At 43.9% G+C, this 13,999-nt stretch overlaps 1 protein-coding gene across 3 annotated transcripts; it reads left to right on the top strand.

Annotated features, from left to right (window-relative positions):
• The first annotated feature begins 1,821 nt into the window (after positions 1–1,821).
• On the top strand, positions 1,822–6,411 carry MTRES1 (mitochondrial transcription rescue factor 1). Of its 3 annotated transcripts, none has more exons than XM_050893800.1 (4): positions 1,822–1,840; positions 3,506–3,944; positions 4,786–4,858; positions 5,952–6,411. In XM_050893800.1, the coding sequence occupies exons 2-4, from the start codon at positions 3,514–3,516 to the stop codon at positions 6,126–6,128; spliced, it is 681 nt and encodes a 226-aa protein (XP_050749757.1). In that variant the 5' UTR covers positions 1,822–1,840; positions 3,506–3,513; the 3' UTR covers positions 6,129–6,411. The 3 variants fall into 3 exon arrangements, with proteins under 3 accessions (XP_050749757.1, XP_050749756.1, XP_050749755.1); XM_050893799.1 differs by lacking the exon at positions 1,822–1,840 and adding an exon at positions 2,459–2,516; XM_050893798.1 differs by lacking the exon at positions 1,822–1,840 and having other exon boundaries at positions 3,148–3,944.
• The last annotated feature ends 7,588 nt before the right edge of the window (positions 6,412–13,999 follow it).

Here is a 13,999-nt window from a genome sequence, read left to right as displayed (position 1 = left end):
CAGCGTTTTTGCTCAGGGAATCCCCGCTCTTCAGACATTCATTTCTGTTCTTACTCACTATGTGCCATTATGAATGCAAGAAAGTTACTCTTACCAACTTTTTTTTCGCCTCAATAAGGATGTATGTATATTTTAAGACATATGGGGGAAAAGTGCTAAAAAGCTAACAAACAGCTATATTCCCAAATTAAATTGGTCAGCATCTCACAGAACTGGGCACTGGGACATTCAAAATACATAAAGACAAAGACGTTCGCAGCTTCCTTCCCAGTGAGGTTTCTAAGGAGGGGAAATAGCTTTACCAAGGAACTGCTCCATTACAAAATATTCCTGACATAAAAACCTCTCATTCAAATGTTCTATGATAAAGTTTATACAGGTGTAAAATCAAGCAATGACTTATAATGCCTGTGCTAATTGCACAGCTGCCGTGCAGCTGTAGCTCCACAGTTATATCACTTACCATATTTGCTGATAATTTTCCGAGGGAGGATTGGTCTGTCAGGTGAGGTGATGGGCATTTTAAAGCAGAACTTTAAAGCTCAGGAGCTCTTCCATCTCCCAAAATTACCCTGAACCTTGTACAGCCATTTACATCAGGGCAAGATGCTGCCAATCCGATGGGGTTGCATTTTGTACCCGTTTCGTATGGATACAGAGAATTCCCCAAATGCTGGGCAATCAGAGCATTCAGAAGCACCGGGAGAGGTGTGGCTGGTGCATGGCAGAGAGAAAGCTGGGAGAAGGCAGAAGGAGGGATGGACCTCTCCTGGTTTCTGAGCTCCAAAGAGAAGGGATTATGGATTACCACCAGTTATGGAGATGTGGAGTGAAAGAGGGAGATGTAATGTGAAGGAAAGTAAGAAAGATAAGGACAAGGGAAACCCAGACCACAATGGGATTTGATTAGCTTGTCATGGTGGCCAAGCTGTTCAAATTAATCTGTGGTCAGGAAACTTTAGCATCTGCTGGAGTCATTTCCCCAGTGAGAGATTTCCACTGTTTTCTGGTTTGGGCATGTGGGCAGAGCCTGAGGGGCTGAAAACACAGGTTGGCCCTTGGCACCGAGGTCCGGGAAGCTTGGTCTCACAGAGGCAAAATCCTTCAACAAGTATTGCAAAGGGAAAATCAGAGGTGTGTAAAATCAAAACGATATGAAAGGTATTGACATAATTACTCCCGAGTGCTTTGACTGTGAGATGTGGAGGGCAGCATCGGCGGTGAGGGAGGGAAAGCCCTGCCCAGCGGGGCTCGCCGGCAGCCGCCCGGCCGGGGGGAAGCTGCTGCCGAGACACCCCCGCAGGCAAACCCGTGGTCTGCCGCTCCCGCCCCAAACCAGTGCACACTGAAAAAGTGCACACTGGAAAAATAACGATGGGGAAAATTATGACGGGAAACAGCTCGGAGAAATCTCGGCGGGGCGGGAGACCGGCGGTGGCGTGGCAGGTCTCCCGGCGGAGGAGGGGGCAGAGGCCGGCGCCGAGGCGCAGGGGGCTCCTCCCGGGGACCTCCCGCCCCGGGGCTGAGGCGGGGGCGGCAGGGTACCCGCTTCAGCCCGCCGCCCTCCCGCCTTTCTCCCAGCTCCCTCCGGCCGCCGCTCCCAAACCGGCGGGCACGGGGGCAGGAGAAGGGGACAGAGAGGCACCTCCGCTCTCCGCCTTCACCGTCCCGCCCCGGGGCGCGGAACTCCCCCCCCCCCCCCCCCCGCCGCCGGTCCGCCGGGCCCCGGCCCCGGCAGAGGGCGCCGAGCCCGGGCTGAGGCGGCTCCGCCTCCGGCCTGCGAGCGGCGGCGCGGGGACGGCAGCGGCAGGCCCGGGCTGGAGGCGCCTGGAGGAACCAGGTAACCGCGCCCCGGCCGCGGCCCGCTGCGCCCCGAGCCTCGCCGGGCCTCCCCTCCGGCAGCGGCGGGGCAGCGGCGGGCCCCGCCGCGGCCGCAAGGTCGCGGGGCCGGGGGAGCTGCGGGGGCCGGTGTGGGCCCCCCCCTCCCCGGCGGCGGGGGTGGGCGTCGGCCAGGCCTGCGCGCCGCGGCCTCCGCTGGGGCAGCGGCCGGAGAAGCCGGGGCTCTGCGGGCCCTCCGACCCGCGGCGGGCCCGCCATCGAGGGCCCTAACGGCGGGCCGGGGAGCGTCCCCGGGGCGGGGGGGGTCTGCGGGCCCCCACCGCACGCCGCGAAAGCTGGCGTTGTCTTGGCTGCGTGCTTTTGGAGGGGCTTCCAGCCTTCAGCAGCGTTCAGCCTTGTGTCCCCTTGGGTGGTGGGTGAATCTCTGTCCGCGTTACGGTTTCACGAGGGGAAGAGGCCGCCCTTCCTATTTGGGGCGTGCTCTTGGCCTTCCTGGCAGGGGCTGTCTCAGCGGCCGGTTGTACCCGCTGGCCAACGGGAAACAAAGTAGGATCGAGCACTAAAAATAAGCAATAATAATTGTTTACACGTTCAAATAACTGTTCTAGGAATTTGTCCCCAAACTGAGGAGAGGCGTAAGTCTTCTGTGAGGATTGCACCATCCTAAATCTTAAACTGTATGTCATGTATTTTAAGTTCACATATTTAAATACAAAATAGCCAAGGGAGGTGTGGTTATTTTTATTTGGCCAGTAATTGCCCTCATTGATCAGGGCTTTTTCCCAACCACAAAAACCACCTCGTTCAGATTTCGGCCGAGTTCACTTGGGTGTGGGGAAAACAAACTCCAGTCTCATGAAGAAACACGTGTTTCCACACATATGAGGCCATAATAAAAGCCAGTGCTCCACCTAGCTAGGAAGGACTGTAAATCAATTTCTAAGAGTGCTGAAACACATCTGGGTTTTTTGAGGCTGTTTCCACCTACTTGTCCCAGGTTAGAGATGGCTCCAGAAAGGAGCCGTACTGAGGAGCTTGCGCATGAGACTGTTGTTGCTGGCGTCAGTCCTGTTGCAGTACATAGAGCAGTGTTATTTCTCCTGAACTCTACCATGATGCTAATTCCTGTGTGGAGAAACGGGGGGAGAACGCTGTGCAGCATTCTGCCACGCAGGAGTGCCGTGGTCTGAACAGAAACTGAAGTTAAGCAGCTTTTGACTCTTCTAGGTTTACTGTGCTTGCAGTATTGAGCAAGTTGCTTTTATTGAGAATGAGTCATGATAAATGTAGGTCTCCCTGTGCTTTTTATGATGTAGTTAACTTTGTTTCTGTTTCTTTTGTGAATTGTATTTCAGGTGTAGGGAGGAAAATGCCACAAATGCGTTTGGACAGTTAATATTAAACATCAGAAAAGGAATTATGAAAGGAGTATTCCACTGGGGGTTTTAGTGTTTATTTTTCATCTGGTGTTTTAGCTCTTTGTAATGGTGTATAAGAAAGGCAGATCATAAAGCCGGTATAGCCTTATGCTTTTAGATGATGCATTGCCCTATGGGGAACTAGAAAACCATCTTTTTATAGTAACTATTATGCCGTACCTGGAGAAATCCTTCCAATAGTCAAAGCAGTTGCTCATTTTTACGTATGAATGTTTGTTTTATTTTAGGGTATGCTATGACTGGCTTCAGACTCCCCATCACTACTTTTAGAAAACTGAATGTCTGGTTTGGACTGTGGGAGAAATTCCCCTCTAATAAACTGTATCCTTCTTGGAGGAGAAGCGTATTCTGTAGCTGTCAAGCAAGGACAGGAAACTACAGAAGATGTTTCAGCTTTTCCCCAGTAAAACTCTGTGCACTAAGACTTTCTCCAGAGTATATCTCGGTATTTTCTCTGCGGAACAAAAGTAACAAAAGCTCTAAAAGGAGCAAACGAACCGTACAAGAAGAAGAGGAAGAAGAGGATGAAGATGAAGAGGAAAGCGATTTGGAAGATGAATTTGAAGATGACCCCAATGTAGTAAAAGATTACAAGGATCTTGAAAAAGTAGTGCAGTCTCTTCGATATGATGTGATCATGAAAGCTGGTCTAGACATTGCAAGAAAGTAAGTACGGAAGAAACAACCTGCTGATGAGAAAGATGTCGTGCATCTAAAATTTGAGGTTTTATACCCTTTTATTGCTGGAATAACTCAGTATTTGGGGTTTTTATGGTGTAGCTGTTTTGAGTGTCTAAAAATATATTTTGGATGTAGGGTGTTCTTGTTTGTTTCCCCTTACCTCCCTTGAAACAGCCTGTTTTCTGCTTTTCACTGTCTGCAATATTTCTAAGATTGCTGAGGAGGCATTTTCTATCAGTTACTATTTATTTAAAGTGAAGAAAACGCAAAATACTGTACGAAGTAATACAAAAAGATCTAATTTGAGATTGCGGGAGTAAAATAATACACTACTTAATGGCTGTAGAAATAGGTGATGGTAAGTATAAGCCTAACATACTAGGTCAACCAGGTAAATGTGCAGTCTATAAATATATCACAATGTTTGATCTAATGCAATCTACAGAAGCCTTATATTGCAATGTTACAACAGAATATTAGTATAACTTGATCACTTACTTAAAGATTATTAAACTGGCTGGTGCAGGAAAGGGGACATTATTCGTTGGATATTCAGGAGACAGGTCTTTAGAAACAGCTTTTTATTGTTTGCACCTGTGGCACAGAGCAACTATACTCTATTATTTCATTTAATATCTATGAAAGACTTTTTCTTTACTTCCAGTTCAAGTCTGTCCTGACCTTAAATAAAGGTATCCTTTATGCGCAAATTAGAGTTGTGGAAATGTGCCTTGCACATGAATGGTGTTCTTGTGTATCTGCAAAGAAACAATTGCATTTGGTCTGCTGCACACTGTAAATGCAATAAAACCTTGTCTTTCTTCAGTAAAGTAGAAGATGCATTCTACAATAATGAACTCAGGCTGAATGGAGAAAAACTATGGAAGAAAAGTAGAACTGTAAGACTTTTAAAAATTTAAATCTTTTAACACAGTACAAGAAAATAACTAAGGCATGACCTCTTCTTCTCCCTCTAAATCGCTCTGCAAAGGTGAATGAATAGCATTGCTAACACCACTTCCAGCTTTGTGTGTGTGTGACTGTGATTCCCTGGGTAAGACATTATTCCCTAAGGCAGACAGGAGACTTGTGTTATTAGAGAGTAAAATCTAAGGCTGAAAGTCAGGAGAAGGCAGACAGCGGCAAGGACAGAACTTTCTAAGTTGCTGAAGGAAGTGATGATAGTTGCGAGGTTGATGGAGTAAGAATGATTAAATCTGAGATATTGGTGGAGCAGGCACGTGATCAAAGAAAAAGAGAAAGTTTGATGATAGAAAGGGATTGAAACTGGGGTAGCTCAGGAAAGGTTATTGTATCTGTAATAGAGCACATAGGAACATGGTTAGGAGAAGAGCCAGAAGGGTTGCAGGCCATACTCTTTCACAACAGAGCTCACCAGAATGGTGACAAACATACTTCTACCCACCCTTTATGTGAGGGTGATCCTAGGTGGTGGTTACTGTCATCAAAGGGCAGTAAGAAGAGAAGTTTTAACTCCTGATCCTCTAAAGTTAAGGCTAGTTTTTGAGAGGCATACTGCTTTTGTGACTTTTGAAAGAAGCACAAGCAGTTGACCAGCACTCTGTTCTTTAAAACCCTTTAAACTGTTTTAAAGGCGGGAGGGAGAACTTTGCCTTTTGCTGTTTTGTGTCTCTGTTGATACAAAAAGATTGGCAGGAAACACCCTTCAGGAAAAAGACATACTACATTACACCTTTTTCACAGAGTTAGGTGTCAGTTGTAGAACAGGAAGGGTAAAGCTCTTGGCAGAGAAGGTCATGAGACATTTAATTGCTTACTGGCAGGGCTTTCCTAGAAGTTCATAGCTGGAGGATCTACAATGGATCTAGTATTGCCTGCCTTCCTCCTCTCCTGCGAGATAAGAATATTAAATGGAAAGAAAGGAACAAAATTAAAATTGGACATAGACTGCGGGGATTTGTTGTCCCCAGGGAATGTTTAGAAACACTCATCTTCTCTTTCTGTTTCCAGGTGAAAGTTGGTGACACGCTGGATCTCATAGTAGGTGAAGATAAAGAAACAGGAACTGCTGTAGTTATGCGGGTAGTCTTAAAAAAAGTATCTAACAAAACTGAAAGTGAAAAATACAAAGTAATTTTGAGGCGTTGGAAAAACTTAAAAGTGCCCAAACAGGATGTACTTAAGTAACAGGGGGTTGCATGTGGCAGCATAAGATTTTTGCAGAAAACGGTATTGGTTGTTAAATAAGAATTTTGGTTAAACAAAATTACAGTACCCTTTTTTAAGGGCTCGTGTCAGAATGTTATCTCCCTCTGCTGTGTACATCAATATTCATGCAATAAGCCTGTCGCTTTTTGCTGTTAGTTTTGTTTCATGATACTGTGGGATAAAAGATCCAACCCTTATGTTTCCAGGCAGTTTCCTTACAGATGTTACAAATAACGAACCAATAAAGACTAATTTGATCGCTGTTTAATTGCTGTCTAATTTTGTTAATCAGAAAGGTTACATTAAAGCTGACACCACAACAAGCAGAAGTGCTTTCTTAGTTTTATCTCTAGATTCGTGAAATAGTTAGGGATAATAGGGACAAAAACCCCAATTATGTAAAATTGCTTCCTTTTTCATTATTGGTTTGATCTTGGTTAACCACACCAACTCTGTGCTTATATACACTGCTACTATACCAAGAATACAGAAGGATACTGATTGCAGCTGCATATTTCTAAGCAGGAAACTTGACGGTGACAGAGAATGAATCACGGCAGTGATACTCTGCTCTCATGGAGAAGGCAGATCGGTGAGGAGATGCATGCAGTACTGCTGATTTTTACTGTTTAAGGAGCCGTGCAGAGGAAAATGAAATCTCAGTTTGTCACATATTCATTTCAGTGTGGCATTTAAGAGAATATTTAATACTTAGGTGGTGTAAAGATCTGAGCAAAGGTCAGACCGTACTGTGATGAAAACCTCATGTCTGTATTGCTACAGGAAAATACTTTCACTTAGGCATCTCAGGAGTAACCACTCGCACATTGAACATATATATGCTTCTCCCAACACAAGCAACTTGTTGGATGAACTGTGGTGCAGACAGAATTTTTATTCTGTTCATATATGTTTAGACAGCCACGTGCAGGTGTGTGTCTACAGGAAAGCTGGCCAGTAGGAGCAGGTAGCTACTGTTCATCCAGTCCATGATCTGCTCCCTAGCTAGTCTGAAGAGGCCAGAGGGAAGAAGATAGCCCAGAATAGGCAGCAGGAGCATATTCCAGGACACTTTTTCTTTGGTGTTCCTGAAATCTAAAGCGGGGGGGGGGTGGGGGGGGTGGGGGGGTGGTGGGCAAGAAACGGTTGGTCACAAAGCAAACCTAGTACTCTGGTTAAGCATTGGACTATCAGGTGCACATAAAAGCTCTGGTAAAGTAACGACTGGATTTTCACTGCATAAAATGTCTCTGAGGTGAGAGGAAGCAATGGTGCTCACCTGGTTAGGAGTGCGTGGGAACTGTTGGGCTGAACTGCCAACAGCTACTCGATGGCTGTCTTTAAGCAGGCTGTACCTGCTGCTTGCTGTCCATAGCCTCAGAAGTGGTGGCTGCTGAGTGCGGGATTTAACATCATTTCTAGCTTTCTTCAGGCATAGCTAAAATCTGTGCTGGTTTGGGCTTTTTTTTTTTTATGATTGTGTAGATGCTTAAAGATGCAGATACATGTCTAGTTAATGTTTTAGAGGCATAGTGACCTTTTAAAAAAGTTGGTTCTTAAGAGGACATGATCCTGGAAAGCTTTCCTAGGGGATTTTGGTGATCCTTACACTGCAGAAGTGAAGGGATTCAGCACTGCAAGCACCCAGGGAAACACGGCAGGCTGTACTTTCATTGTGGGCATTGCTGTCTCCACTCTATTTGTTGGAGCTTGCACCAAGTGCTATGGAAATAAACAGATGAGATGCAGGCTCTGTTCCCCAATTCCACTTACCATTGCTATTCTAAGTGGCTCCCATAATCTCCAGGGATGCTGAGAGAAACAAGTAGAAAGATGTGTTATGAGTAATATGTCAGTGAGTTCCAGTTGCTGGTCAGCAACCATTCGTTACCTGTCAAGGGCTTATCACTATGTACAGTCGCACTGCCTGTGGCCTCCAGCAGTAGTAGCTTACACACCAGAGCTTACAGGGCCAGAATAGGACCCCACTCGTAAACCCCAGGAATGCTTTGAGGCTTGGGGATAGCCAAGGTACAGCCGTGAAGCAATTAACTTTCTGAAAGGGTCTGTTCCGTGTAGGATAAAAACAATAACAACAGAAAAAGCCAACACCTGCCTGGCATCCAAGATGGGCAGGAAAGTCGCATTCCTGAAAGCCATTGACATAAGAAAGAGCACTGGCAGGGTAATTTCTTGAGTTGGACAGAATATGAATACAATATTAGGCCAAAACCTTAGATTTCAACTTCTGGAAAAGCCTATTGGGAAGCAAAGCAGACAAGAGCTTACCCTTGATTAAAGTAATCAAGACCTAGCCCTTTCCTAATGGTGACAGAGAGAGACTTTTTACCAGAGCCTGTAGTGACAGAACAAGGGGCACTGGCTTTAAACTGAAAGAGGACAGATTAAGATTGGATATAAGGAAGAAATTTTTTATGATGAAGGTGGTGAGACACTGAAACAGGTTGCCCAGAGAAGTTACGGATGCCCCATCATTGGAAGTGCTCAAGTGAAAGATGTCCGTGCTCATGGCAGGGGGGGTGGACTAGATGATCTTTAAAGGTCCCTTCTAACTCAATCCATTCTGTTATTCTATGACTGCCACCGAAACCAGGTCTTCACTGACAGATGAAGGTAGAAACAGGCTTTCATAGGTTTTAAGTAAGTGTTGATCCACTAGTGATATCAGCAAAGTAAAGGAAAAGAAAGGCAGACTTTCTAAGGAGTCTTGTGATGGGTGAGAGCACCCTCTGTGTATTCAGGATTGAAATGGTTGGAGAGGGAACTGTACTCGTTGGCTTCAGAAAAGAAAGGTTCAGTCACAGGCAGAGTGATCTCAGAGGAAAACTATGACAGCAGGAAGGTGAGCAGCTGTTCTGCTTGGCTACATTGATCTGTCCTGGATAACCTTCTCTATTCATCAGACCTTTTTATTGGGGCCAGACATTGCTGAGCAGGTTGCGCTCGTTTCTGCAGCCTTTAAACATTTGGACTATGAGCTAAAGAAAGGCAAGGCTTGGTTAATGACTGACGCAAGTGCCAGGCGAGCAGAGCCAGCATGTGTTCTGGGAGCTGTAGGAACAGGCACATCACAGCCACAGGTTTTGCTGGACCTTCAGGGGGCTTTTAGACAAGGTAGGCTCACGTAGACTGTGTGTATGTAAAGCATACATAAACTTATCTGGGAATCAGCTGTGCATCTTCCCATCATCAGCCATGAATTTAAGGTGATGGAGCGCATCTGATAACATGGTCAAGTGTCTGGTCAGATGACATGGCAAAGTAGTAAGAAGTTCAGAGTTCAGGGCACGGACAGTGCATTGGGTAAGCGATGGCTGCTTCTGCCCTTCTGTCACTGCTGTAATCAGTTTCCTGCTCCAGGACATGGGCATCTGCCATTCTTAGTCTGCATGGTGGACGAACTATATGAAAGGGCTTCCTCACAGAGATACTGCTGAGAGGTCATCAAGGGAGGTTTGGATGGCTTGCGAAGTGACTGACAAGTTCACTGGAGCCTGCCCAGATGACCATGCTGTCCGAGCCACCTCTGCATTAACCACAGACGAATCCAACCTTACGCTGGTCGTCAGGCATGGAGCCCCGAGTGGCCAGCATACCTGCCCTTGCACAGCGGGATGACCTGATCCAGAAGACTTGGCCTGGTCCTGTAAGAGGCAGGCGCTGTCAGGTTGTGGGTACAGGACCCAGTTGTCACTGGTACAGCACGCAGCATTGTCTGACAGCTTTGCGTGTTTTGCAATGTTACACGCTGCAGCTTCTGCTGCGCGTGGGCCAGCCTGCGTTACAGAGCAGGGCGCGGGAGGATGCTGTGAAGGAATAGCAGGGAGTTGCTCACGCAGGAGCTGGACTCGGGTCTGGCAGAAGAGTCAGCCTGCTCAACTAAAGCAGGCACATACCGACACTCCTGAATAGGTTCCGAGTTCTGCTGCCTACACATCAACACAGAGAGAAGGGGGTTATGACCACTCTGACCCCTCTGGCCCCCCAAATAATAGGCAATTCTTTTTTCCATAGAACAGAAAAGCACCAAAGTGTTTCTGGGTTTTATTTTTGGGGTTTTTTTTTGTTTCTTGGGGTTGTTTTTTTCTGTAATGGCATGTAAGAACAGGACAGTCTACCTTCAGCACCTACCAAGTCACAGTACTCAACAGCCTATGCAGGCCAATTGTGGTGGTCATTCTACCATGGCATGCATGGGGAAAGGAATGCAAAAGAGGGGTGTGCGGGAGCCATGCAAATCTCAGTACTGCCGAAGCTAAAATTCTTCAGTTTCCAGTGCCTCGGCTTCAATGCACATAGAGACAAGCACTTCAAGGAGACCCTGGGGTTTTTTAATTCTTGGAACAAGGAGAGAGAGGGAGCAAGAGAGACAAGGGACAGCATTACATGACATAAAACCAAACTCCTAGATTTTATACAAGGGATCAAATCTCAAATATAGGATGTGATCCTATCGAGTGACTTGTTCCTACTGCTGACAGGTACCTCGGGATTTTCTTTTCACAGGAAACATTTGTAGACCTTGCTCACACACTACCTTATGAGCTAACCAAAGTGGTACGTTCCTGACAGTGTAACGATTAAAGGAATATTTTGCCTCCCGGAGAAGTGAGCACTAACACACAAGACTACAAAATGCCTCTGGAAACAATGACAAACAGTTGTTTTGCCACAATGAAATTTGTGAAGGAAATTGGGAATGATTACATGACATTTGGGGGGGGGGGGGGGATACTAATTAGCTGATCTTCCTCCAGTCTTCAGTAATCACAATTTGTTTCCATATATTAACACAAATTTTAGTATGATTGGACACATGGTGATTCTGCCCATCTCTTGACTGGGAAGTCACGCTAAATTTTTAAAAAGAAAATAAGGAAAACCTAGTTTAAAAAAAAAACAAAACCAAACCAAGTTTGTTCTATTCATGTTTGTCTTTGGGGGGTGGGGAGAAAGAGAAGTGGGAAAAGAACATGTTGTATTCTCCAGAACAGCTTTATTTCCCTTCTATTACAGCTCTTCCCTTCCTGTGAGATTCAAAGGTTTTCTTTCCAAATTGTTAATGAAAGAGAAATGCTCAGTGGGGACCACAGCTCCATCATGGAACAGATCAGGAAATGGAGTAAGCAGGTGGTCTGCCCATGTCACAGGCTTTTACGGCCACTAACTAGAAAAGACAGCATCTAGAAAATGACAAAAATGAAAAGGAATATACTGGATAAAAATAATACAGTGTAAAGGCTAATCTCCTGCCAATCAGGTGAGGTCTAAGAAAAATGTGAGTATGGCGGAGTTTTGATTTTGTCAGGAGTCATCTGCTTCCAGCACTGGGACCGGCCAACCCAGGGCAGCTCCTTCAGCCAGCGCTCTGCTGCGGGAGAGATGACCTCTCAGAACAGGATTTATATGAGCTGTGACAAAGATGAACGATGAGTATCATGTATTCTGTGAGGAACTGCTGTAAGAAATTAAGACTGTCACTACCAGTGAGAAGTTCAGGTGAACGACTTTTATAATGGAGGGGGTAAAATGAGGATTTCGAAAGCACTGTTACTAAGAGAAATTTATCTATCTTAATATTTACTAGGACAAAAAAGCAGGTAGGAAAGAATGAAGACAAACAAATGCACATTTCCTTCTTTTTCTGTCTTTCTTAGCAAAGACAATTGTAAGGGAGAATTAAGAGAGGGAACTAAACCATCACTCCATCTATTCATTTTAAACAATTCAAGCACATTTAAAAAGACGTTTTCAGCAGGTTCCTGAGGAAAAACCCGTAACTCCATTGGTGCTAACTGAGTTGCAGTAACAATGGAAAAAAGCAGAAAGTCAAACCGAGGAAGTGAAGAAATTTTGGCAATGACAGTGATGGAGTTTGTTTCATTTACTCATAAAAATCATAGGCTTGAACCTGCCACGCTTGTTCCCCCATAGATTTTAAGTGCAATCAACTAAAATGTGCATGGTAAGTAAGAACACTTGTCAATTTATGCCCCATCCTCAGTACAGGTAAGCTTAAGACATTGAATTTTTCAGCTGTTTCACATCCCTTTAATCAGCAAAACAAAATCTGAATAAAAATAAATTATGAATAAAACCTGCATACTATTTTTCTGTGCTTCTTGGGGCTGTAGAGTTCATGTTAGCCCCTTCCAGCATGACATTAGACCTGGTGTGCCTTTGTAGTGTTGAGCACACAATTCTCTGTTTCTCACTGCTGTAACCTAATATAAATATCAAACAATAATTGAAAAGAGACAAATGACAGATTTAAAAAAAACTACCTAGAAATAAATTATATGCATTTTGGAGCTAAGAAAAAACCAGTCACAAACATTTCCTAGAACATGAAACACTTTGGCTGCTGTAATGCATCAGCATAACAGTGGTTGACTTCAAGTAAAGATTTTTCTCATTTGCAAACTTGTTGTTGATTCTGTCAGCTGAATACAGTTAACGGGCAATAAACTGATGCATACTTGACCTCCCTTTTGATGTGCTGTTTTACATCTTTTACAGAGCTTCTAAGTAAGTTTTTAATTGGTGGAAAATGGGCAAGACACAAAAATAGAGAGTTATGATATATTACACTGTTTCTTTTAGAAAGCTGTTAGAAGTGCGCTATTCAATGCGTATCCAAAGCTGACACATTTAAACTATAAGAAGTAGAGACAGACACTTGATATTCACCTTAACATGGTTTACTGACCTGGTAGGTAGAAAGGAACGTTCATTTATAGGAAGTCAGTGTGTGCATGGCTATGTATGCTCCAATATCTAGCAATCTTCCTATCATAGCCTCACTTTCAAAATGACAAGTTTATTTTTTAAAACAAAAAAAGTCTGAAAGACAGAAACATCTTTTTAAATGGCTGCAGCAAACCAGGGTATTTTCATTTACATATTGTCTGACTAGCTACGGTTATCTCAGATCTTAGTAACAGACTTTATAGGAAAAAAATTCCTGCTCATACTCAAGCAATCACCAGACAACATTCCTCTTGTATGAAAATAATATACCTTTAATTTATTTACAAGACTGACCAACTGGATGAAGTGGCTGTACTTCAGATGCACTGCAAGAGCTTTCATTAGTGAAATACGTCACTATTCATATGTCTGTATTTTCTCGATATCAGTTATAGAACATACAACCAAACAAATCATGAAAGGGTTGTGAAGAGTGAGATAAAAGGAATGTACACAGCAATTAGACAGAAGTTAAGAGAAAAAAACAATGAAAATCTTTCTATACCCACTTTCAAAAATGTAATTTTAAAAGGTGAAAATTGGTTTTTCACTACTTAGTAGATAATATGAATGGACTGATTTTTTGACTTCATGTCAACAACTACTGTAAAAGCCAGTATGTCTCAAATTTGCATGCTAGCTAGTAACATCTGTCAATTGTAGAAAAGTTTAATATATATTGAATTCTTCTGGGAACTTCGACATCACTAAGTGGTGAAACGTGTATGACATTAAGATAAGAAAATATAATTATATTTCTTACCTTCTGGCCAGCCATTCGCAACAACAAATTAAGCAGCTGTTAATAATTTCTGTCATTTTAGATCTCCCATAAAAGTGCATGTAAAAAATTTCACAGAGGTGCTAGGTAGCATACAATTACAAGAGAAAGTCTTGGTTTCAGATACATTCAATTTGCTAAATTTATGCACTAAAATGAAAGATAAGATGCAGACATTGTGGTATCAGTTCTTTATCTTTGGTAAAAAGTTTTCATTTTATTATAGCCGTATTTGCTCTGATATCCATTTTGTGCATGGTCTGCTATTATTTAAACCAACAGGAAACATTTAAATGGA

The sequence above is a fragment of the Gymnogyps californianus genome, chromosome 3 (genome assembly GCF_018139145.2).
Source record: "Gymnogyps californianus isolate 813 chromosome 3, ASM1813914v2, whole genome shotgun sequence".
Lineage (NCBI taxonomy): Eukaryota > Metazoa > Chordata > Aves > Accipitriformes > Cathartidae > Gymnogyps > Gymnogyps californianus.
Note: the sequence above shows the minus strand (reverse complement) of the source record. Positions and strands in the feature narration are given on the sequence as shown.